Source organism: Anomaloglossus baeobatrachus, chromosome 12 (assembly GCF_048569485.1).
Source record: "Anomaloglossus baeobatrachus isolate aAnoBae1 chromosome 12, aAnoBae1.hap1, whole genome shotgun sequence".
Taxonomy (NCBI): domain Eukaryota; kingdom Metazoa; phylum Chordata; class Amphibia; order Anura; family Aromobatidae; genus Anomaloglossus; species Anomaloglossus baeobatrachus.
In genome coordinates, this window is record NC_134364.1 from 21,598,865 (window position 1) to 21,623,106 (window position 24,242).

At 56.5% G+C, this 24,242-nt stretch overlaps 2 protein-coding genes across 2 annotated transcripts in view; both read right to left on the reverse strand.

Moving 5' to 3' along the window:
* The window catches only part of LOC142257540 (nuclear mitotic apparatus protein 1-like), a 33,540-nt gene extending 13,930 nt beyond the window's left edge, over positions 1-19,610 (reverse strand). The window contains exons 1-5 of the mRNA XM_075329690.1: positions 19,523-19,610; positions 18,915-19,048; positions 17,784-18,011; positions 17,570-17,677; positions 16,405-16,623 (exon numbers count right to left, since the gene is read on the reverse strand). Coding sequence (XP_075185805.1) covers positions 16,405-16,623; positions 17,570-17,677; positions 17,784-18,011; positions 18,915-19,048; positions 19,523-19,610 — 777 coding nt within the window. The remainder of the gene's footprint in view (positions 1-16,404; positions 16,624-17,569; positions 17,678-17,783; positions 18,012-18,914; positions 19,049-19,522) is intronic.
* Positions 18,921-22,768, reverse strand: LOC142257414 (nuclear mitotic apparatus protein 1-like). The gene is given in 8 exon segments (XM_075329518.1): positions 18,921-19,048; positions 19,523-19,808; positions 20,002-20,253; positions 20,354-20,530; positions 20,990-21,028; positions 21,030-21,221; positions 21,572-21,646; positions 22,700-22,768. Coding segments are annotated over 7 exon segments (963 nt in total). The 5' UTR covers positions 22,751-22,768; the 3' UTR covers positions 18,921-19,048; positions 19,523-19,631.
* Positions 22,769-24,242: the final 1,474 nt, after the last annotated feature.

Consider the following 24,242-nt stretch of genomic DNA (forward strand, 5'->3'; position numbering starts at 1 on the left):
CTGCCTGTCAGTGGCATCCTTGAGCGATGAGCCATCTGCAACTGATACCACAGATCTAGCCGCCAATCTAGAGACTGGAGGATCCACCTTGGGACATTGAGCCCAACCCTTAACTACGTCAGAGGGGAAGGGGTAACGTGTGTCATTAAGGCGCTTAGTAAAGCGCTTGTCCGGAAATGCTCTGTGCTTCTGGACAGCATCTCTGAAGTTAGAGTGATCGAAAAACTCACTCCGTGTACGTTTGGGAAACCTAAACTGGTGTTTCTCCTGCTGAGAAGCCGACTCCTCTATAGGTGGAGGCGGGGGAGATAGATCTAACACCTGGTTGATAGACGAAATAAGATCATTTACTAAGGCGTCCCCTTCAGGTGTATCAAGATTGAGGGCAACGTCAGGGTCAGAGCCCTGAGCTGCGACGTCCGCCTCTTCCTCCAGAGAGTCCTCAAGCTGGGAACCCGAGCAGCGTGAAGAAGTCGGGGAAGATTCCCAGCGAGCCCGCTTAGCCGGTCTGGGACTGTGGTCCGTGCAGGAGTCCTCCACGTGAGACCTAGGGGCCACCCCGGGAGCGCGCTGCGGCGCGGACCGAGAGGGACCTGGAGGCGACGATGCAACAGGGCCCGGGGCCTGTGTAAGGACCGGTCTGGGCTGCAAGGCTTCTAATAGCTTGGCAGACCATTTTTCCATAGACTGAGCCATGGATTGTGAAAGTGACTCAGAGTTTCTCAGCAAAAACTGCAAACTATATCCCTGCCGCCTGGACAGTGGAAGCAGGGGGGTCTGCCTGAGCCGAGGGGCCCACTAGTGACCGAGGCTCCGGCTGAGCAAGCGAAACAGGGGTCGAGCATTGCTCACAGTGAGGGTAGGTGGAACCCGCAGGTAACATAGCCCCACAAGAGGTACAGGTTGCAAAAAAAACCTGTGCCTTAGCGCCCTTGCTCCTTGTGGACGACATGCTGTTGTCTCCTAGGAGAGTGATCACTGAGGGTATATGGGAAAGGGTAAACAACCCGGCCGAACAGAAAATTATATATATATATATATATATATATATATATATATATATATATATATATATATATATATATATATATATATATATATATATATATATATATATATATATATATATATATATATATATATATATATATATATATATATATATATATATATATATATATATATATATATATATATACATACACACACACACACACATACACATACATACATACATACATACATACATACATACATACATACTCCGGCACCCTAAGGGGACCAGCACCGGGTGACTGGCGTGGCTTACCGACCGCCCAAAGCGGGGTGTGTGTCCTCCAGATTCCCTGCCTTAGGTCTCCCAGAGCTGCAGAGCTCGTTCCTGAAAATCCTCCACCGGCAGAATGTGCAGTAAAAATGGCTGCTGGAGCTCTCAGGGGAGGAGGGAGCCGTGGGCGGCGCTATGAAAGTGCGGGAATCTGGGGCCCCACAGTGATCAGTGAGGGGGGAGGAAACATACAGGATGCTCCAGCCCTCACCACCGACGTCAGGTCGGCCATCCCGCCCTTACCCCTGACTGGCAGGCCCGGGGGCGGGAGTTATGCTACTAGGCCGCAATGAAGCCGGGGACTAAATTTAAGACCGCGGCCGACAAGCAGGCACGGTCGGCGCGGAAGTCCCGGTCTTCACAAATCAGCAGCTGCTGCAGCGTCCGGGAAACAAGCGCTCCATGCACAGTCCCCATGGGGACACAGAGTACCTTATAGATGCAGGGCCCGGTCCCTGAGGATGCATAGACTCCTGTCTGGCAGATTCCCACAGGGGCTGCGGAGGGAGCCCGGTCCCAGTAAATGGATGACCGGTCAAGATCCCACTTCTCCCAGAGCCGCTAAGGGATGGTGAAGGAAAACGGCATGAGGCTCCGGCCTTTGCACCCGCAATGGGTACCTCAACCTTAACAGCACCGCCGACGTAGTGGGGTGAGAAGGGAGCATGCCGGGGGCCCCGTGGGGGCCCTCTTTTCTTCCAACCGATATGACTAAAATGGGAATGCATGAGTGGATGTGTGCCTCCTTCCACACAAAGCATAAAACTGAGGAGCCCGTGATCCACGGGAGGGTGTATAGGCAGAGGGGAGGGGTTACACTTTTTTAAGTGTAATACTTTGTGTGGCCTCCGGAGGCAGAAGCTATACACCCAATTGTCTGGGTCTCCCAATGGAGCGACAAAGAAAACAATTGCATGTCAATTCTTTTCCGCACGTCGCTGCGGGATTTCACTCCATTGACTCCAATGTTAATCGTGAAATCCCGCAGGGAATAACGCAGGAAGCAAATTCTGTGCGGTTCACTGCGTTTTCCTGCGTTATTCCCTGCGGTATTTTGCGGTTTACCTCCGGTAATGTACATCGCCTGTCTGCAGTTTTGCAGGGAAGTGATGTCATTACAGGAAGAGGAAGCCGTGCAGAGAGTAAACACAGATCACAGACAGACACACACACACACACACAGACACACACACACACACAGACACACACAGACACACACACACACACACACACAGCGGCGGCCCGGTATTCTCAGGCTGGGGAGGGAGAGGGGCAGGGTTAATGTCCCCCGCCTCCCTCCCCCTCCCGCAGCCGAGAATATCAGCCGCAGCTGCCCCGGGACTGTCGCATGCATTATGCGGCAGCACCGGCGTGTCCCCGGCTCTTCTTGCTGCCGTGTAGCAGTGGCAGCAAGGTAATACAAGGGGTTAATGGTGGTGGATCACCGCCATTAACTCCAGGCTTGATCATGGCAGCGTCTATGTGACAGCTGACATGATCAACCTGTAAGTAAAGTGAATAAAACACAGACACCGAAAAATCCTTTATTTTAAATAAAACAAACAAGCCTCATTCACCATTTTATTAACCCCTCCCGCACCAAAGCTCCGGCATAATCCACAGCTCCGACGTCCTGCGCTGCTTACATCCAGCCGCGACTGTCACAGACACAGCGCTGAATGCAGAGCTGCAGAGCAGTCGGAGCGTCCAGAAAAAGCTGGAGGGGGCCGGAGCGTCCAGAAAAAGCTGGAGGGGGCCGGAGCGTCCAGAAAAAGCTGGAGGGGGCCGGAGCGTCCAGAAAAAGCTGGAGGGGGCCGGAGCGTCCAGAAAAAGCTGGAGGGGGCCGGAGCGTCCAGAAAAAGCTGGAGGGGGCCGGAGCGTCCAGAAAAAGCTGGAGGGGGCCGGAGCGTCCAGAGGGAGCCTCCAGAGAGAGAGGAGCGTCCAGAGGGAGCCTCCAGAGAGAGAGGAGCGTCCAGAGGGAGCCTCCAGAGAGAGAGGAGCCTCCAGAGAGAGGAGCCTCCAGAGAGAGCCTCCAGAGAGAGAGGAGCCTCCAGAGAGAGAGGAGCGTCCAGAGGGAGCCTCCAGAGAGAGAGGAGCGTCCAGAGGGAGCCTCCAGAGAGAGAGAGAGGAGCGTCCAGAGAGAGAGAGGAGCGTCCAGAGGGAGCCTCCAGAGAGAGAGAGGAGCGTCCAGAGGGAGCCTCCAGAGAGAGAGAGGAGCGTCCAGAGGAAGCTGGAGGGGGTCGGAGCGTCCAGAGGAAGCTGGAGGGGGTCGGAGCGTCCAGAGGAAGCTGGAGGGGGTCGGAGCGTCCAGAGGAAGCTGGAGGGGGTCGGAGCGTCCAGAGGAAGCTGGAGGGGGTCGGAGCGTCCAGAGGAAGCTGGAGGGGGTCGGAGCGTCCGGAGAGTTTAATGCGTGACCGCGGCTCCAGATGTGACTGCAGTGCGCCCCGATGTTCCTCCAGGTCAGTTCCTGTCGGATTTCACCCCCAGTTTCAACCTTGTGGAACAAAATGTGTGCAGACGTCTGATCACGAGCGATATCATTTATATTTTTGTAAATAAAGTTAACAGAGAATCTCAGAGATCACACCAGGACGGACAACGACCCCCATCATCCACAACACTGTGCTGTACAGAAAGGGATGACATGTAGAAAAATATCCTAAATCTCATCAGATGATCACGAGACCCCCACGCTGCCCCCACAGCCCATTACCATCCTGTGGGGCCCCAGATGTCAGACACAACAAGAAAAACTGGAGATTGATTGGCTAAAGTAAAAGAAGGGAATTTTGTTACTTACCGTAAATTCCTTTTCTTCTAGCTCTTATTGGGAGACCCAGACGATTGGGGTATAGCTACTGCCCTCTGGAGGTCACACAAAGCACTACATCAAAAGTGCAAGGCCCCTCCCTCTCTGGCTATACCCCCCCCGTGGTATCACGGGTTCTCCAGTTTTAGTGCCAAAGCAAGAAGGAGGAAGCCAATAACTGGTTTAAACAAATTAACTCCGAATAACATCGGAGAACTGAAAAAACCGTTCAACATGAACAACATGTGTACCCGCAAACAACAAAAAAACATCCCGAAGGACAACAGGGCGGGTGCTGGGTCTCCCAATAAGAGCTAGAAGAAAAGGAATTTACGGTAAGTAACAAAATTCCCTTCTTCTTCAGCGCTCTATTGGGAGACCCAGACGATTGGGACGTCCAAAAGCTGTCCCTGGGTGGGTAAAGAAATACCTCATGTTAGAGCTGCAAAACAGCCCTCCCCTACGGGGGAGTCACTGCCGCCTGCAGGACTCTTCTACCTAAGCTGGCATCCGCCGAAGCATAGGTATGCACCTGATAATGCTTGGTGAAAATGTGCAGACTGGACCAGGTAGCTGCCTGGCACACCTGTTGAGCCGAAGCCTGGTGACGTAATGCCCAGGACGCACCCACGGCTCTGGTTGAGTGGGCTTTTAGCCCTGAAGGAACCGGAAGCCCCGCAGAACGGTAGGCCTCTAGAATTGGTTCTTTGATCCATCGAGCCAGGGTGGCTTTAGAAGCCTGCAACCCCTTGCGCGGACCAGCGACAAGGACAAAAAGTGCATCGGCACGGCGCATGGGCGCCGTGCGGGAAATGTAGATTCTGAGTGCTCTCACCAGATCTAGCAAACGTCAATCATTCTCATACCGGTGAACCGGATGAGTGCAAAAAGACGGTAAGGAGATATCCTGATTAAGATGAAACGAGGATACGACCTTAGGGAGAAACTCCGGAATGGGGCGCAGCACTACCTTGTCCTGGTGAAACACCAGGAAGGGAGCCTTGGATGACAGAGCTGCCAGCTCAGACACTCGCCGAAGCGATGTGATCGCAACGAGAAACGCCACCTTCTGTGACAGGCGAGAAAAAAAAAACTTCCTTCAGAGGCTCGAAAGGCGGCTTCTGGAGAGCAACCAGAACCCTGTTCAGATCCCATGGATCTAACGGCCGCTTGTACGGGGGTACGATATGACAAACCCCCTGCGGGAACGTGCACACCCTAGAAAGACGTGCTAGACGCTTCTGAAAAAACACGGATAGTGCTGAGACTTGCCCTTTGAGGGAGTCGAGCGACAAGCCCTTTTCTGACTCCTATTGTAGGAAGGAAAGAAAAGTAGGCAATGCAAATGGCCAGGGAGACACTCCCTGAGTAGAGCACCAGAATAAGAAAAATCTTCCACGTTCTGTGTATATCTTAGCAGACGTGGGCTTCCTAGCCTGTCTCATGGTGGCAACGACCCCTTGTGATAATCCTGAAGACGCTAGGATCCAGGACACAAAAGCCACCCAGTCAGGTTCAGGGCCGCAGAATTCCGATGGAGAAAACGGCCCTTGGGACAGTAAGTCTGGTAGTGACCACGGTCGGCCGACCGTGAGATGCCACAGATCCGGGTACCACGATCTCCTCGGCCAGTCTGGTGCGACGAGTATGACGCGGCTGCAATCGGATCTGATTTTTGCGCAGTACTCTGGGCAAGAGTGCCAGAGGTGGAAACACATATGTGAGCCGGAACTGCGACCAATCTTGCACTAAGGCGTCTGCCGCCAGAGCTCTGTGATCGCGCGATCGTGCCATAAATGCCGGGACCTTGTTGGTGTGCCGAGACGCCATTAGGTCGACGTCCGGCACCCCCCAGCGGCAACAGATTTCCTGAAACACGTCCGAGTGAAGGGACCATTCCCCCGCGTCCATACCCTGGCGACTGAGGAAGTCTGCTTCCCAGTTTTCTACGCCCGGGATGTGAACTGCGGATATGGTGGATGCTGTGTCCTCCACCCACATGAGGATTCGCCGGACTTCCTGGAAGGCTTGCTGACTGCGCGCCCCTTCTTGGTGGTTGATGTATGCCACCGCTGTGGAGATGTCCGACTGGATTCGGATCTGCTCTCTTTCTAGCCACTTCTGGAAGGCTAATAGGGTAAGATACCCTGCCCCGATTTGAACATCGATCTGAAGGGTGGACTCCTGCTGAGTCCACGTCCCCTGAGCCATGTGGCGGAGACAAACTGCTCCCCACCCTGACCGACTCGTATCTGTCGTGACCAGTGCCCAGGATGGGGGCTATGGCCACTATAGCAGAGAGTCCTCGGCCGTCTGGGAAAGGGAGACTTCCCTGTCCAGGGAGGTTGACTGCCCGTCCCATTGGCGGAGAATGTCTCATTGCCGTTGGCGCAGATGAAACTGCGCAAAGAGAACTGCCTCGATGGCTGCCAACATCTTCCTTAGGAAGTGCATGAGGCGCCTTAAGGGGTGCGACTGGCCTTGAAGGAGAGACTGCACCTCTGTCTGCAGTGAACGCTGCTTGTTCAGCGGAAGCTTCACGATTGCTGATAGAGTATGAAACTCCATTGATTGAGTCGGAGACAGATTTGACCTTGCCAAATTGATGAACCACCCGAAAGTCTGGAGAGTCTCCAGCGTAACATTCAGGCTGCGTTGGCATGCCTCGAGGGAGGGTGCTTTGACGAGTAGATCGTCCAAGTATGGGATCACCGGGTGTCCCTGAAAGTGCAAGACTGCTACCACTGCTGCCATGACCTTGGTGAACACCCGTGGGGCTGTCGCCAGACTGAATGGCAGAGCTACGAACTGAAGATGTTCGTCTCCTATCACAAAACGTAGAAAACGTTGGTGCTCCGTAGCAATTGGCACGTGGAGATAGGCATCTTTGATGTCTGTTGAGGCAAGGAAGTCTCCTCGAGACATTGAGGTAATGACGGATCGGAGGGATCCCATCCGGAACCGCCTGGAGTTCGCATGCTCGTTGAGCAGTGTCAGGCCCAGAACGGGACGGAAGGACCCGTCCTTTTTTGGAACCACAAAGAGATTGGAGTACAAACCCTCGCCCTCGTTCCTGAGGGGGGACAGGGATCACCACTCCTTCTGCTCTTAGAGCATCCACCGCCTGCAGCAGGGAAATGGAGTCGGAGGACGAGAATAGAACACTGTCCTGTGCACGTGAGCACAATGTCCGTCACCCACCGGTCTGTGACCTGTGGCAGCTAAATGTCGCCAAAGGCGGGGGTTCTGCCATCAACCGCGGATGCGGGGAGAGAGAGAGAGAGAGAGAGCGCTGAGAGTCCTGAGGAGACCGCCTTGGTAGCGGTTCCTCCGACTGCCTTCCTTGGGCGTGATTGAGCCCGGCCGGAATCTGAGCCCGTCTGAGGTTTAGTAGCCCTTTTGCCCGAGGACAATTGGGACCTACCGGAGCTTGGGAAGGACCGAAACCTCGACTGTACTTTTAGGACAGTATTAACAGGGTAAGTCGCAGTGCAGACATTGCGGGTTACGGACGCCTCTGCGGTACAGATGTCCCTGTGCTCAAGGCCAGCTGCGGAAGAACAGCTGAAAAGGTTAGGTTGCCTATACGGCTGTGGATGCCGGAGCAACCGACACGCCGATAGCTTCCTAGACAGATTTCAACCAGAGTCCATCTGTCTGTGACTGGCATCTTTAAGTGAAGCCCCATCTCCAGTGCAACTATGTCACTAGACGCAAGCCTGGAGATTGGAGAATCCACCTTTGGACCCTGGGTCCAGCGCTGACCGCGTCAGGGGAAAAGGGATAACGTGTATCCTAACAACGTTTGGAGAAGACGCTTATCTGGTAAGCGTGGAGTTCCTGGACTGCTTCTCTGAAGTCAGCGTGGCCAGAAAAATACTCAATATCTGTGTGAGATACTGAAAAGGGACTTCTCCTGTTCGTCTCCTATCTCCACTGGGGGAGCTGAGGGAGAAAGATCCAACCTTCCATTGATGGACGGTATAGGATCATACCGTATGGCGTTACCACCCGGTGTATCCGGATCGATAGCTATGTCAGTATCAAGGCCCTGAAGAGCTGCCTTTTGGTCAAGTAGATTGCCCATGGCCTGTCTGGACTGCAAGTCTCTATATTATGACTACTCCGTCCCTGTCCATGGACAGGGTTGACAGATGGTTTCTTTGGTCACAACTAGTAGAGACCCCGGCAGACGAAGTGCTAGAGACCCCGGCAGACGACGTGCTACAGGGGAGCATGCACACAATGGGACGGTGTCATGAACAGCATCCCATGTAGTAAAAACAGCACTGAAAATCTGTGTTGCTTTTTTGCCGCTGCCGACTAGCTATCTAGAATTATATAGCCAAGATTGGTGACCGTACAGTGCAATGTATAGCATACAGGCATAAAGTACAAATGACCACTGCAGCACAAGCAATACAAGCAGCATAGAAGCCTGTGCCCTGGCACCCCTGCTCTTCTGCTGCTGTATACTAGTCATCTAGGGGAATATAGCCAAGAGTGACCCTACAGTGCAATGTATAGCATACAAGCACAAGTAGAAATGCACACTGCAGCACATGCAATACAAGCAGCATAGAAGCCTGTGCCCTGGCACCCCAGCTCTTCTGCTGCTATAGACTAGTCATCTATGGGAACATAGCCCAGAAGAGTGACCATACAGTGCAATGTATAGCATACAAGCACAAGTACAAATGCACACTGCAGCCCATGCAATACAAGCAGCATAGAAAAAAACCTGTGCCCCAGCACCCTTGGTTTTCTGCTGCTGTAGTCTAGGCATTCCAGGAGAATATAGCTAAGACTAGCGACTGTACAGTGCAATGTATAACACATAAACACAAATGAACACCTCAGTCGTGCATACAAGCAGCCTAGAAAGCCTGTGCCTTAGCACACCTGCTTTCCTGCTGCTAATGTGTCGCTCCCCAAGCGGGCATATAGCGACCTGTGCAGTTAAAAACAACACATGTACACACTGCAGTTATCTTGGTCAGCACTATGTGTGCCGCTTACCGCCCGCCTATAAGCGGGTGTATGATCGCCACCGTCCTGCCTGGTCGAAAGTCCGACTTCAGTAATGGCTGCCGGCTTCTTCCCCAGCTCCTGTGAGGAGGGGCGGGCCGTGGGCGTGCCCCCAAGGCAGAGCGGGAATCCGGCGCCCGACAGTGTTGCAGTGAGAGGGCTGGAGCATGTAAAAAGGCTCCAGCCCTCGGCGCTGCTGATTGCTCAGCGCCTGTCCCCTTCCCTGAGTGACAGGGAGGGGGCGGGAACGAAGCGGCACTAGGCCGCAGAAGCCGGGGACTGGATTTATAAGCGCCGCCGCCGTAAAAGCGCGGTCGGCGCCCAGTCCCCGGCGAACTACAAGTCCCAGCCGCGCCGCCGCTCCCGGAGCGTCCGGCGCGGTAGTTCCCAAAACACAAAGTCACTCAGCAAAGCTGCAGTGACTGTAACCCTTTACTGTCCCCGGCGCACTAGCACACCCAGCCAGTCTGGAGTGTGCTGTGCCTGTGTGTACGGGGACACAGAGTACCTGTAATGGTGCAGGGCCATGTCCCTGAACGGTACTCCAGCTCCGTATCCAACAGGTTCAAATGGGTCTGTGGATGGAGCCCGGCGTCAGAGCTTTGAGGCCGGCAGGATCCCACTTCCACAGAGCCCCTCAGGGGGATGTGGAAGGAAAGCAGCATGTGGGCTCCAGCCTCCGTACCAGCAATAGGTACCTCAACCTTACAACACCATCCAGGGGTGAGAAGGGAGCATGCTGGGGACACTAAATGTGTCCTCTTTTCTTCCATCCGAAATAGTCAGCAGCTACTGCTGACTAAAAACTGTGGAGCTATGCATGGATGTCTGACCTCCTTCGCACACAAAGCTAAAACTGGAGAACCCGTGATACCACGGGGGGGGTATAGCCAGAGAGGGAGGGGCCTTGCACTTTTGATGTAGTGCTTTGTGTGACCTCCAGAGGGCAGTAGCTATACCCCAATCGTCTGGGTCTCCCAATAGAGCGCAGAAATGATTATTTTATTAGTTATTATATTAAATATAGATAATTATATATAGAAAAACACAATTAAAAACAAGGTGCTGTACGCCCCAATATGGATCCACTGGAAATTTTTCCGTAAAATCAACACTTTGTTTCGGGAACTCTTGTGGCAAAAGCAGCAGGCTAGAATCCGCCTTGAGACCCTGCAGAGAGGGAAGGAGGATGGGGGTCTGGCAGTCCCCAACCCGTGGGTTTATTATGTTGCGGCACAGATGCAGCACTTCAGGGGGTGGGGAAAGGATGAGGCATATGACGCTGGGGGCAAATTGGTGAGGGGCCTTGCAGAATGGGGACACCCAGTGGCTTTTTTGGATGCAGGATACTCACCCAGAGGAGGAACATTATATCCAACATTATCATTGATGTACAAGGTGTGGGATAGAGGGAAGCAGTTGCTGGGAATATCAGGAATGACTGAGTACTGGCCCTTATGGCATAATCGTGGACTGGCGGAGCTGCAGAGACTCCCGGGTTGGAGAATGTGGGTGAGCAGGGGGGTGCATCAGGTGTCTCAGATTCTTCAGAATAATATACTTAAAAGATTTGACCAGCTTCAAGCTGAGTTTGGGATACCGCACAGTTCCTTTTACCAATACCTGCAGCTCCGTCATGCCTATGAGACACAGACACGTCGTATGGACATTAGGATAGAGCGGAATCACACTCTTACTGAATTGTTGACATCTGATCGCTCCTATGGTATTATTTCTAGGTTGTATACAGTGATGTTATCTAGACACCTCGACAAATTCCCTTTGCAGGCTAGAGAGAAGTGGGAGAGGGACCTAGGCCCTATGACAGAGGAACAGTGGGGTGAGGTCCTGTCTCAGACTCCAAGCCTTGCTGTATCTGAAGGCCAACGACTGTCACAGCTATTCCTGTTACATAGAGTATATAGGACACCTAGTCTATTGCATAAGATGGGAGTTAGGATGGATGATCTGTGTCCTAGGTGCGGACAGGAAGGTGCGAATCTGATGCATATGATGTGGTCCTGTGGGAACATTGAAGATTACTGGAGGGCAGTACTAGATTTGGTTAGACAAGTTTTCAATATCCGTCTACAGCCAAGACCTATTATATGTATCCTGGGTCTACTGGAAGGGGGGGTGGACTTGAGTTCGCCGGTAATGGTCGGTATTACACGTCTCTTGTACCAGGCTAGGAAACTGTTGGCCTACCACTGGTTGGACCCAGCGCCTCCGGTCATCGGGGATTTTAGGGAAAGAGTAAACGCTATACTTCGACTGGAGAGAGGAGTATACCTTAAAAGAAATGCATTGAAAAAGTTCTATAAGATCTGGGGGGCATGGTTGGATACCCCAGGCCTTCCCTCCTCGGCGTTACTGCAGGACAGTGCGAGCGACCAGGTCCTTCTCCTTCTGACCGGTTAACAAATTTCTTCAAATAGGGTGATATGCGTACTGCTGGAAGGTGTGTGCATGTATATGTGTGTGCATGTATATGTGTGTGCATGTATATGTATGTGTGTGCGTGCATGTATATGTGTATATATATATATATAATGTCATAATGATGCTGGGTAAGCTATACTATGGAGAATATATTGGGAAATAATATGCACTTTGAGACCCATATTGAAATGAGACGTAGACTGCGGGTGCATTGTTTATTATGTTATTTGTGTGGTTTTTCTTATTGACTAAAGGTTTTTTCCCTTTCTGTGATATTTCTATGGAGGGAATTATTTTATGTGTTGTATAATTTTGATGTTAAATAAAAATGAACCTGATTTAAAAAAAAAAAAAAAACAAGGTGCTGTGGATGTTCAAGGAAAAAAAAAAAAGGGGAAGGGATAGGGAATGGAGAACCAACCCTATCTTAATCCCACAAGCGGCAGACACATCAGTATACATTTAGGGGGTATATGGGGAGTACCATATATAACACTACAATTCAATAAATAGATATAAATAAGGGGCAGTCAATGAAGGGAACAGGGCTATTGCACATGTTGGCTTATTATATCCATTGTATTGCCCTAGGTCCCAGCCATACATTAGGCAGCATGTAAGAACGCTACTGCCGATTAAGGCAAAGTTAGTCAAAGTCTCACCCATAAGGTAGTAGCCCCACTGATGTGTCTTACTGCCTGAGAGCCTCCGACGCGCGTTTCGCGATGTTAAAGTAGACCGCTTCGTCCGGGAGAATTAAAGGGATGTGCAGATATTGGGAGGGGAGCCCGAGGGGCACAAACATTTTTAATAAATAGAAAAAAAAAGCTAAATTACAGAAGCCACAGCAATAAGGCACTACAAGTGTTACTTGCATCCGACAAGAAAAGGAGCCGCACACCGGAGGCAAGAGCACGGGACGCAAGCGCGGATTACAGGCCACCACGGCCGGAGCACACCCCTCCCCCAACAGGCCCGGATCCAGGCCGGCGGCCCCCACTGATGGAGCAGACGGCGGGGGTCCGTGGCCACGAAGCAGAGAGCGTGCGGTGATCGGACCCTGTCACCCCCAGAGATGGCGGCTGTGGCGAGTTTCCCATCACTTCTTCTCAAAAAACTAAAAAAGAAAATAAATAAAAAAAATGGTGAAAATTGTGACTGCGCCGAGGGGAGAGACGAGACGAGAGAAGAGGGGAGGGGAGAGACGAGACGAGAGAAGAGGGGAGGGGAGGGGAGGGACGAGACGAGACGGGAGGGGAGGGACGAGACGAGAGAAGAGGGGAGGGGAGGGGAGGGGAGGGACGAGACGAGACGGGAGGGGAGGGGAGGGGAGAGACGAGACGAGACGGGACGGGAGGGGAGGGGAGGGGCGAGACGAGAGAAGAGGGGAGGGGAGGGGAGGGGAGGAGCGAGACGAGAGAAGAGGGGAGGGGAGGGGAGGGGAGAGGGGAGGGGCGAGACGAGAGAAGAGGGGAGGGGAGGGGAGGGGAGAGACGAGACGAGAGGGGAGGGGAGGGGAGGGGAGGGACGAGACGAGAGAAGAGGGGAGGGGAGGGGAGGGGAGGGGAGGGACGAGACGAGAGAAGAGGGGAGGGGAGGGGAGGGGAGGGACGAGACGAGAGAAGAGGGGAGGGGAGGGGAGGGGAGAGGGGAGGGGCGAGACGAGAGAAGAGGGGAGGGGAGGGGAGGGACGAGACGAGAGAAGAGGGGAGGGGAGAGACGAGACGAGAGAAGAGGGGAGGGGAGGGGAGGGGAGAGACGAGACGGGAGGGGAGGGACGAGACGAGACGGGAGGGGAGGGGAGGGACGAGACGAGAGAAGAGGGGAGGGGAGGGGAGGGGAGAGACGAGACGAGACGGGAGGGGAGGGGAGGGGAGGGGCGAGACGAGAGAAGAGGGGAGGGGAGGGGAGGAGCGAGACGAGAGAAGAGGGGAGGGGAGGGGAGGGGAGAGGGGAGGGGCGAGACGAGAGAAGAGGGGAGGGGAGGGGAGGGGAGGGACGAGACGAGAGAAGAGGGGAGGGGAGGGGAGGGGAGAGGGGAGGGGCGAGACGAGAGAAGAGGGGAGGGGAGGGGAGGGGAGGGACGAGACGAGAGAAGAGGGGAGGGGAGAGACGAGACGAGAGAAGAGGGGAGGGGAGGGGAGGGGAGAGACGAGACGAGAGAGGGGTGGGAGGGGGGGACGAGACCGAGGAGGGGAGGGGGGAGGGGGGGGAGGGGACGAGGACGAGGAGAAGAGGGGAGGGGGAGGGGGAGGGGGAGACGAGAGAGAGGGGGGGAGGCGGGACGGGAGGGGGGGACGAGCCGAGGAGGGACGGAGGGGAGGAGAGAGGGAGGGGGTGGGGAGGGGGGGGAGAGAGGACGAGACGAGACGGGAGGGGAGGGGAGGGGAGGGGCGAGACGAGAGAAGAGGGGAGGGGAGGGGAGGGGAGGAGCGAGACGAGAGAAGAGGGGAGGGGAGGGGAGGGGAGGGGAGAGGGGAGGGGCGAGACGAGAGAAGAGGGGAGGGGAGGGGAGGGACGAGACGAGAGAAGAGGGGAGGGGAGGGGAGGGGAGGGACGAGACGAGAGAAGAGGGGAGGGGAGGGGAGGGGAGGGACGAGACGAGAGAAGAGGGGAGGGGAGGGGAGGGGAGGGACGAGACGAGAGAAGAGGGGAGGGGAGGGGAGGGGAGGGACGAGACGAGAGAAGAGGGGAGGGGAGGGGAGGGGAGGGGAGGGACGAGACGAGAGAAGAGGGGAGGGGAGGGGAGGGGAGGGGAGGGACGAGACGAGAGAAGAGGGGAGGGGAGGGGAGGGACGAGACGAGAGAAGAGGGGAGGGGAGAGACGAGACGGGAGGGGAGGGACGAGACGAGACGGGAGGGGAGGGGAGGGACGAGACGAGACGGGAGGGGAGGGGAGGGGCGAGACGAGAGAAGAGGGGAGGGGAGGGGAGGGGAGAGACGAGACGAGACGGGACGGGAGGGGAGGGGCGAGACGAGAGAAGAGGGGAGGGGAGGGGAGGAGCGAGACGAGAGAAGAGGGGAGGGGAGGGGAGGGGAGAGGGGAGGGGCGAGACGAGAGAAGAGGGGAGGGGAGGGGAGGGACGAGACGAGAGAAGAGGGGAGGGGAGGGGAGGGGAGGGACGAGACGAGAGAAGAGGGGAGGGGAGGGGAGGGACGAGACGAGAGAAGAGGGGAGGGGAGAGACGAGACGAGACGAGAGAAGAGGGGAGGGGAGGGGAGGGGAGGGGAGGGACGGGACGGGACGGGAGGGGACGGGACGGGACGGGAGGGGAGGGGAGGGGAGGGGAGGGGAGGGGAGGGGAGGGGAGAGACAGAGAGACAGAGAGACAGAGAGACAGAGAGACAGAGAGACAGAGAGACAGAGAGACAGAGAGACAGAGAGACAGAGAGACAGAGAGACAGAGAGACAGAGAGACAGAGAGACAGAGAGACAGAGAGACAGAGAGACAGAGAGACAGAGAGACAGAGAGACAGAGAGACGAAGAGACGAAGAGACGAAGAGACGAAGAGACGAAGAGACAGAAGAGACAGAAGAGAGGACAGAGACAGAAGAGAGGACAGAGACAGAAGAGAGGACAGAGACAGAAGAGAGGACAGAGACAGAAGAGAGGACAGGAGAGGGGTAACCCGGCATCACCACGTCTGACCCTCACCAAACATGTGAGAAAACATCCCAGAAATACCAGACTCACCCCCCTCCCCCATGGAGACCGGCAGGGTAATACTACGGGGGTGCACCTATATAGAGGGGCTGAAGCAGTGACCCCCAAACCACGTACACCCACCTAGTGCAGCGGCCTCACCCGCCACCGTTACCTGTAAATGAAGATCCTAATCCACCTGCAGGGGAGAAAACCCACAACTATTACACCCCAAAAAAGGCAAGAAAAGTGCGAGAGCCGACCAATACAGAGCGGTAAATATACACGGGATTATATCTGTATACGACAGATACGCTTAACACCCGCCAAGATATACAGAGATACATGAGAAGATCCTGTCTGCAGCCACCACGAGGGGGAGCTCCCTGTATACAGAGATACATAAGATCCTGTCTGCAGACACCACTAGGGGGAGCTCCCTGTATACAGAGATACATGATAAGATGCTGTCTGCAGCCACCACTAGGGGGAGCTCCCTGTATACAGAGATACATGATAAGATCCTGTCAGCAGCCACCACTAGGGGGAGCTCCCTGTATACAGAGATACATGATAAGATCCTGTCTGCAGCCACCACTAGGGGGAGCTCCCTGTATACAGAGATACATGATAAGATCCTGTCTGCAGCCACCACTAGGGGGAGCTCCCTGTATACAGAGATGCATGATAAGATCCTGTCTGCAGCCACCACTAGGGAGAGCTCCCTGTATACAGAGATACATGATAAGATCCTGTCTGCAGCCACCACTAGGGGGAGCTCCCTGTATACAGAGATACATGATAAGATCCTGTCTGCAGCCACCACTAGGGGGAGCTCCCTGTATACAGAGATACATGATAAGATCCTGTCTGCAGCCACCACTAGGGGGAGCTCCCTGTATACAGAGATACATGATAAGATCCTGTCTGCAGCCACCACTAGGGGGAGCTCCTTATAAACCACATATCCAGTGAACACAACAGAATGTTCCGGAGCTCCCCCTAGTGGTTGCTGCAGGCAGGCAGATTATTGTGTTATGCAGGGAGGTGAAGCTATCAGTTATGTCCCCATCGGCTCTATACTAATATGTAAAGCACTCTCTGCGTGTTCTGCCGGTCCTCGGCAGTGATGGGGTCGCACTGTCAGCACTGACCTTTCTATTCTTTGGCGACTTCCCGGCTCCTCGCGGAGACTTTCTGTTGGGAGACTTGCGGATGGCGAGGTGCGGTGATTTGCTGGTGCATCCTCGCCCCTGTGGTGTAGACTTGGGGGTGGACTTTTTGTTTAGACCCCTCTTCAGCAGGCTGCTCCCCAGCTTCTTAGGGGTATTGACAATGCTGTAGGCCAAGGTCTGATGACGGCTGAGCTGTGACTGATGGAGGAGGGGAAAGGAAACCATGAGAAAGGCAAACCATGCGTGCAGAGGAATGGCCGCGGGGCCCGGCCAGAGGAATAGCCACGGGGCCCGGCCAGAGCTCAGGCGTCTCAGGCTGCCCCTAGGACCCTGTGTCTGCCATGCACTGGCCGTGGGGCTAGGATCCAGTGTGTCGTGTACCGGCCGCGGGGCCAGGATCCAGTGTGTCGTGTACCGGCCGCAGGGCCAGGATCCAGTGTGTCGTGTACCGGCCGCAGGGCCAGGATCCAGTGTGTCGTGTACCGGCCGCGGGGCCAGGATCCAGTGTGTCGTGTACCGGCCGCAGGGCCAGGATCCAGTGTGTCGTGTACCGGCCGCAGGGCCAGGATCCAGTGTGTCGTGTACCGGCCGCAGGGCCAGGATCCAGTGTGTCGTGTACCGGCCGCGGGGCCAGGATCCAGTGTGTCGTGTACCGGCCGCGGGGCCAGGATCCAGTGTGTCGTGTACCGGCCGCAGGGCCAGGATCCAGTGTGTCGTGTACCGGCCGCAGGGCCAGGATCCAGTGTGTCGTGTACCGGCCGCAGGGCCAGGATCCAGTGTGTCGTGTACCGGCCGCAGGGCCAGGATCCAGTGTGTCGTGTACCGGCCGCAGGGCCAGGATCCAGTGTGTCGTGTACCGGCCGCAGGGCCAGGATCCAGTGTGTCGTGTACCGGCCGCAGGGCCAGGATCCAGTGTGTCGTGTACCGGCCGCAGGGCCAGGATCCAGTGTGTCGTGTACCGGCCGCAGGGCCAGGATCCAGTGTGTCGTGTACCGGCCGCAGGGCCAGGATCCAGTGTGTCGTGTACCGGCCGCAGGGCCAGGATCCAGTGTGTCGTGTACCGGCCGCAGGGCCAGGAATCCAGTGTGTCGTGTACCGGCCGCAGGGCCAGGATCCAGTGTGTTGTGCACCGGCTGTGTCTCACCTGCTGCTGGCTACTGCCGACCCGGCTTTCTGCAGCAGGGGATCTTCGCGTCTCTGGTTTTTTTTTGGGGGTCATCTGTCGGGGGAAGCAGCTCGCAGATTTCTTAGACTAATGAGGAAATGAAACAGAATTGGGGTGACATTTTGATCTAAATTACAAAGAGCAGTGGAAAAATCACCCTGGACGTCAGAAGTGCCCCTGCCGCGCCCGTCACCTCCGGAGTGTCGTGAGGCTCCTCGGACACCCGCTTCCTCTGCTGCTGCGGGGTGATGCTGCTTCCTGCCCACGAGTGCTCCATCCCGGTGGATGCCAGCGTCATACTCCGCGTGCTGCCCACCGACTCCTGGATCTGGGAGGGCAGCAGTGTGGCTTGGCGCAGCGTCTCCTTTGGGTCACCGGTCGTCAGCTCGTCATCAGTGATAGTGGGTTCAGGGAGCGTCTGCTGTGATACACAACCAGCTCTGGGTTAGGCTAGATTCACACTTGCATTGAACGGCATCCGTTGCATTGCGTTGTGTGGCGGAGGCAACGGATGGTACAAAACAACGGAAAGATTTTTTTTTTTCTCTTTACAGTTTTATCGGCGGCAGACTATTGTGAACGATCAGCTGAGCTCTCTCCCATGCCGGCTGCCGGGCAATCAGCTGAGGGCTCTCCCAAGCTGATCGTTCGGCCACCGAGAGACAAAATAAAGTGGGAGAAGGGAGAAGGGAGAAGGGAGAGGGAGAAGGGAGAAGGGAGAAGGGAGAAGGGAGAAGGGAGAAGGAGAAGGGAGAAGGAGAAGGGAGAAGGGAGAAGGGAGAAGGGAGAAGGGAGAAGGGAGAAGGGAGAAGGGAGAAGGGAGAAGGAGAAGGGAGAAGGGAGAAGGGAGAAGGAGAAGGGAGAAGGGAGAAGGGAGAAGGGAGAAGGGGAGAAGGGAGAAGGGAGAAGGGAGAAGGGAAGAAGGAGAAGGGAGAAGGGAGAAGGGAGAAGGGAGAAGGGAGAAGGGAGAAGGGAGAAGGGAGAAGAAGAAAAGAAGAAAGAAGAAAGAAGAAGAAAGAAGAAAGAAGAGAAAGAAAGGAAGAAAGAAGAAGAAGAGAAGAAACGCAGCGTCGGCCAGCGAAGCAACGCAGCGTCGGCCAGCGGAAGCAACGCAGGTACTTCTGTCACAATCCGTCATCCATACAAGTCTATGGGAAACAGCGGAATCAGTTAACAGATGCCGCTGTTTTCCAAAAGGGCGGATTGCGCCAGAAGGTAATTAACGCAAGTGTGAAAGTACCCATAGGAGACTGCGTCACTGGCCACCTGGCGGCCCCCCACATGTGAGTGACCCCGAAGAGGCCACCACCCAGGTGACACCTACCCAGGACTCCACGGGGTAGCTGCTCTTCAGGTGTGGAGGGCAGGCCTGGTTCCGCTTCTGCAGTTCGGCTATCCGGGTCCAGTTCTCCTGGGGTTCGGACTCCTCATGGCAGGGGGACAGATAGCTGCTCCGACCTGAGGGCACATAACAGGAGAGACATCAGCAAAAACACCACATCCGGAGAGCCACGCCGAGTATTAAAGGGGTCTCCAGATCCCTCCCCAGGCAGCAATCAGTTCTCATTCATTTCCCTACAGTCCTGGACGCTTATATAGTCTCCCTCAGTCACAGGCCCTCGGCCCTCCCAGCGCCAGTCGCAAACGCTTGGCCACCCCCCAGTGCCAGTCGCAGGTGCTTGCCCCCCCCCAGGTCACCTGCCCCCCCCCCAGGCGCCAGTCACTTACACCCCCCCCCAGTCGCTTGGCCCCTCCCTCAGCGCCAGTCACAGGCGCTTGCCGCCCCCACCCCCGGCGTCAGTCACAGGCACTCGTTCCCCCCCCCCCAGCACCAGTCACAGGCGCTTGGCCCCCCCCAGGTGCCAGTCATGGGCGCTTTGATTCCATCCTGCCCGTGCCCGTACTCTTGCTGTACGGAGCGGCTGCACTCACCTCCTGCCTGGGAGCGGCAGGCAGAGCTGCTGGTGGTGGGCCGGTATCCGGGCAGGCTCATCAGCTTTGAGTTTTTCCAGGCTGTCATCAGATGACCGGTGCTCGGTTTTCAGCAGTGACTCCAGCGAGGGCAGGCTGGTGAGGGCGGGAGCGGAGCCGGCCAGTTTCCCACCTCCGCGGTGGCTGTTCTGCGGCTGGTGCAGGTTCGGATGTGAGGGCGCAGAGCGGAGGCTGTAAACGATGTGTTGGCGCCTTCTGGTTCGGGCTCCGCTTCTTCCTCGATTTTCTGTGTGGTAAGATTTAACAAGGTGACAGCCAGAGACATGGCACAAAATGCCTCCCGCCAGCACAGGAGGACTACTACCACCAGCATTCCCATTTGTACAGTCCCTTGCAGACTCCCTTATGCTGTCCCTGAGTATGCCATGTCCCCGTGTCCCATGTGCGGCCCCCCGGGCACAGCTCCAGACGTCGCTCACCTTAGTCTTTGTGATGTTGATCACCTGGGTGGTCCTCCTCAGGGCGGAGCGGGTTTTCTTGGAGGAGTCCAGTGACAGGTCCCCGATGGACCTGCCACTGCTGTCCAGCTTGGACCTTAGGCGGATGGAGATGGGGGTGAAGTTCAGCTCTCCAGCGACTTCACCTTCCTGGGCAGCCGGTTGGACGCCAGGGCCCGGGGGCTGCTGGACTTGGCCGTGGATGTAGATGGGGGCGGAGATTGTCCGTTCTTTCTACAAAGGGAACGAGGAGACATGAATGTAGAGAGGACAGTGACATCCGCGTGTGGTGGCTCCTCATACAGCGTGCGGCCGGCTATGGGGTCACACGCACCTGGTGAAGTTCAGGGGGCTCCTCGTCCTCGTCGCTCATATCCAGGCTGTCGATACTGACATCAGTGTGGCTCTGGGTGACACGTGGTGGGCCCATGGTCTCCTGGCTCTTCGTGGCATGAGTGGTGGAAACGTGGGTCTTGCCCAGCTCTCTGAGCTGATGATCAGCGTGCTCCACCTGCGGGAAGAAGACGCCATCGATGGAAACTCCGTGTGACACGGATCAAAGTAGAGAGCAGCGGCCGAACAACAAGACTAATGGCCGCGTTCACACGAGCGCGCTGCCCCCGCCAGATGCCCATCCGATGGCCGCCCCCGCCAGATGCCCATCCGATGGCCGCCCCCGCCAGATGCCCATCCGATGGCCGCCCCCGCCAGATGCCCATCCGATGGCCGCCCCCGCCAGATGCCCATCCGATGGCCGCCCCCGCCAGATGCCCATCCGATGGCCGCCCCCGCCAGATGCCCATCCGATGGCCGCCCCCGCCAGATGCCCATCCGATGGCTGCACGCACTATGCACAACATTTCACATGGACCCAGCATGCACGGCCTGAAAACATCACGAGTCTGAGCCATCGCGCAGCACAGAGCTGTAACATCACATACAGAGCGGAACACCGCGGCGGGAGCCTCACCTGAGTCTCCAGGCTCCGCACTTGGCTGCTCAGGGGCCTTGCAGGTCTTCTCGGCCTCCTTATTTTGCTGCACTGACCGCTGCAGCTCCTTGTTCAGCCGCTTGGACACGGCCGTCAGCTCGGCGTTCTTATTGCGCAGCTTCTCCTGCTCCCGGGTCACACTCTGCAGATCTTCGCTCAGCTGCTGGTTCTGCTGCTTCTTCACATCATTGTGAACCTTCGCTTTCTCCATCTGGAGAGGAAGGAACAGATGAGGGTGAAAGGCGATGGAGCAGAGACCCCTGGAGAGGTCTAACCTTCATTTGCTGTGTGAGATAACGGGGTAAGGTAAACTGGCCAGAGAGCGAGGTGAGGGGGGGCATCTGACAGGGAGCGGGGACCCGGCGGGGGGGGGGGGGGGGGTTATCTGCCAGGGAGCGGGTCCTCTTGGGGGGAGGGGGGTTGGGGCATCTGCCAGAGAGCGGGACCCGGTTGGGGGACACAAAACTATAATCATCTCTCAGACACCCTGGAGTTGGTAGGACCCCCCCTACACATACAATGCCTCCTCTGAAGAGACCCCCGTATAGGTTGAGGACCGACCTGTGTCTTGTAGTGGTCTGCAGCCCGAGCCCCCTTCTCCAGCTGCGGCTGCAGCTGTTTCTTCACCTCGTGCACCTGCAAAAACGAAAATAGAGAGGACGACATCAGTGACCGGACCCAAGAAAAGGAAATCAATCACAACATGGCGGCGGAGGCTCGGATGCACTCATGTCAGCAACAGATCTAGGGGTACCTACCTGTGGTCCGCAGAACTACAACCCCCAGCATGCACTGATCCAACACGCCGCCCCCAGCTGCTATCGTAGTGGTCTTTGCCTTGGGGATATCCAGCTGTTGCAGAACTATCACCCCCAGCAGCATACCCGGATCATCACTCTGGTGGTATAACTGCAATCTCCATCATGCGCAGGGAACTACCACCACAGCTGGAGACCCCCGGGCTGCGGACCCCTGCGCTGACCCATACTGTGTGGTTACCGTGCCGGGATCCTGAGCTGACCAAAACGCACCGTGTCCGCAGCCATGAGATTAATGCAGGGTGTAGCAGCGGCCCTGCGCCCACTCCCAGCATGCACTGCGCCCGCTCCCAGCATGCACTGCCGTCTCCCCCTCCCCAATGCGGGGGCCATGCTGCCGTCTTCATTGGAAACTGTTTGCAGGTTCGTGCAAGATTCTCTGCCCCATGTAATGATACTGATCAGGTCCACACAAGGGGGGGGCCCGAGGGTGGGGGAGGGGGATCAGACTTTCCTCTGATGGGGACTTGTGAGCGGTGGTGCAGGGTCACGATTACATGGAGGAATCATCCGCAGGCAGTGTACATACACATGTACTAGATGCCGGGCAGCCGCACCGGCCAGCCTACAATTACAGGGAATCACGGGGAGGAGATCGCGGCCCGGAAGCAGAAGATGCTGAAGATACGGAAGTTTTCTGACCTGAGATTGTTCATTGGATTTTTTTTTCTCTCCACAGAATTTATTCAACTACAAGATCGGAAGCGGCGCGTTCAGGTCCCGTGTTCTGCTGCGGCCCGGGGGGCAAACAGTTCGCAAGGAAAACCCGGTGCGGAGCGAGAGCCCAGAGATGGCGCAGAGCGGGGGGTGTTAGCGGCATGCACCGTCACCGTTTTAGGAGCTGGAGGCGAGAGGCGGCTATACCCGTTACCTGGTCAGACTGCTCCTTCTTTGCTGCCTCCAACTGATCCACCTGCGACATGAAGGGAAAAGTGAGGACGAGCGCTGCAATAGTGGACCCCCACAGCTAGGCGATAGAGATGGGTGCCCACTGCCCCGGGGACCCCCACAGCCATGCACTAGGGACGGATGACCACTGCCCCGGACCCCCACAGCCATGCACTAGGGACGGATGCCCACTGCCCCGGGGACCCCTAAAGCCAGGCGACAGGAACGGATGCCCACTGCCCCGGGGACCCCTAAAGCCAGGCGACAGAAACGGACGACCATTGCCCCCAGGACCCTTGCAGCCAAGCGATAGAGATGGGTGCCCACTGGACCCCCGCAGCCAGGCACTGGGGACAGGCACCACGCTGCCTCCGGACCACCACAATCAGGCACTAGGGACTGATGCCCACTGCCCCAGAACCCTCACAGCCATGCACTAGGGACGGATGCCCACTGCCCCGGGACCCCCACAGCCATGCGCTAGGGACGGATGACCACTGCCCCGGGACCCCTACAGCCATGCGCTAGGGATGGATGCCCACTGCCCCGGGACCCCTACAGCCATGCACTAGGGATGGATGCCCACTGCTCCGGGACACCCACAGCCAGGTGTTAGAGACAGGCGCCCCGCTGTCCCTGGACCCCCAAATCCAGAAGGCAACACTGAAAAATATACAGTGAAGAGATTCATCCCTACAACGCCTCGTCCTGATCAGCGTCCCGGGATTCAGAATGGCCGTCCCTGTGACTGTGCCCCCATTATTAACCTACAGAATTCACCAACAAAAAGGGGGGGCAAAAATAAGGTCTCCAGATACGGCCTCGCGCGAGCATGGCATCGCATCACCCAGTATGGCCGCTCTCCAGATAGGAGCGTGCAGCTGCACAGAATCACACGACTCTGCACGCTCCGGCCAGAGAGCGGCCGGGGGATGCAACTCCATCCTCGTGCGAGTAACACGCAACCGTGACCACGGCCCAAGCCCTGGACTGAGCGCAGGAGAGGTCTCCTATATCGGCATGTGGCTATTGCTGTGTGCGGAGGGGGCCGGCTGGTCATTACAGCCGCTGAGCCAGCCCCCCTCATCATGGCCGACCAGTCAGTCACCTACATAGACACAGGGCAGAGAAAACCCCCTGCATTTAACAAAAAGGAGCAGCAGGAATCACGCGTGTGTGCGAGAGGTAGGCGGGCGGGGAGGGGTGTGTGCGCGGAAAGGTTGCGGGGGAGGGGTGTGTGCGAGAGGTGGGTGGGCGGGGAGGGGTGTGTGCGCGGAAGGTTGCGGGGGAGGGGTGTGTGCGAGAGGTGGGGGGGCAGGGAGGGGTGTGTGCGCAGAAGGTTGCGGGGGAGGGGTGTGTGCGCAGAAGGTTGCGGGGGAGGGGTGTGTGCGCAGAAGGTTGCGGGGGAGGGGTGTGTGGGGAGGTGTGTGTGGAGAGGGGAGGGGGAAGGAGTATGTGTGTGAGTGGAAAGGGATGTGGGGGGGATGGGGTGTGTGGGGGACGGTGAGTGTGTAGGGTGGAGGGGG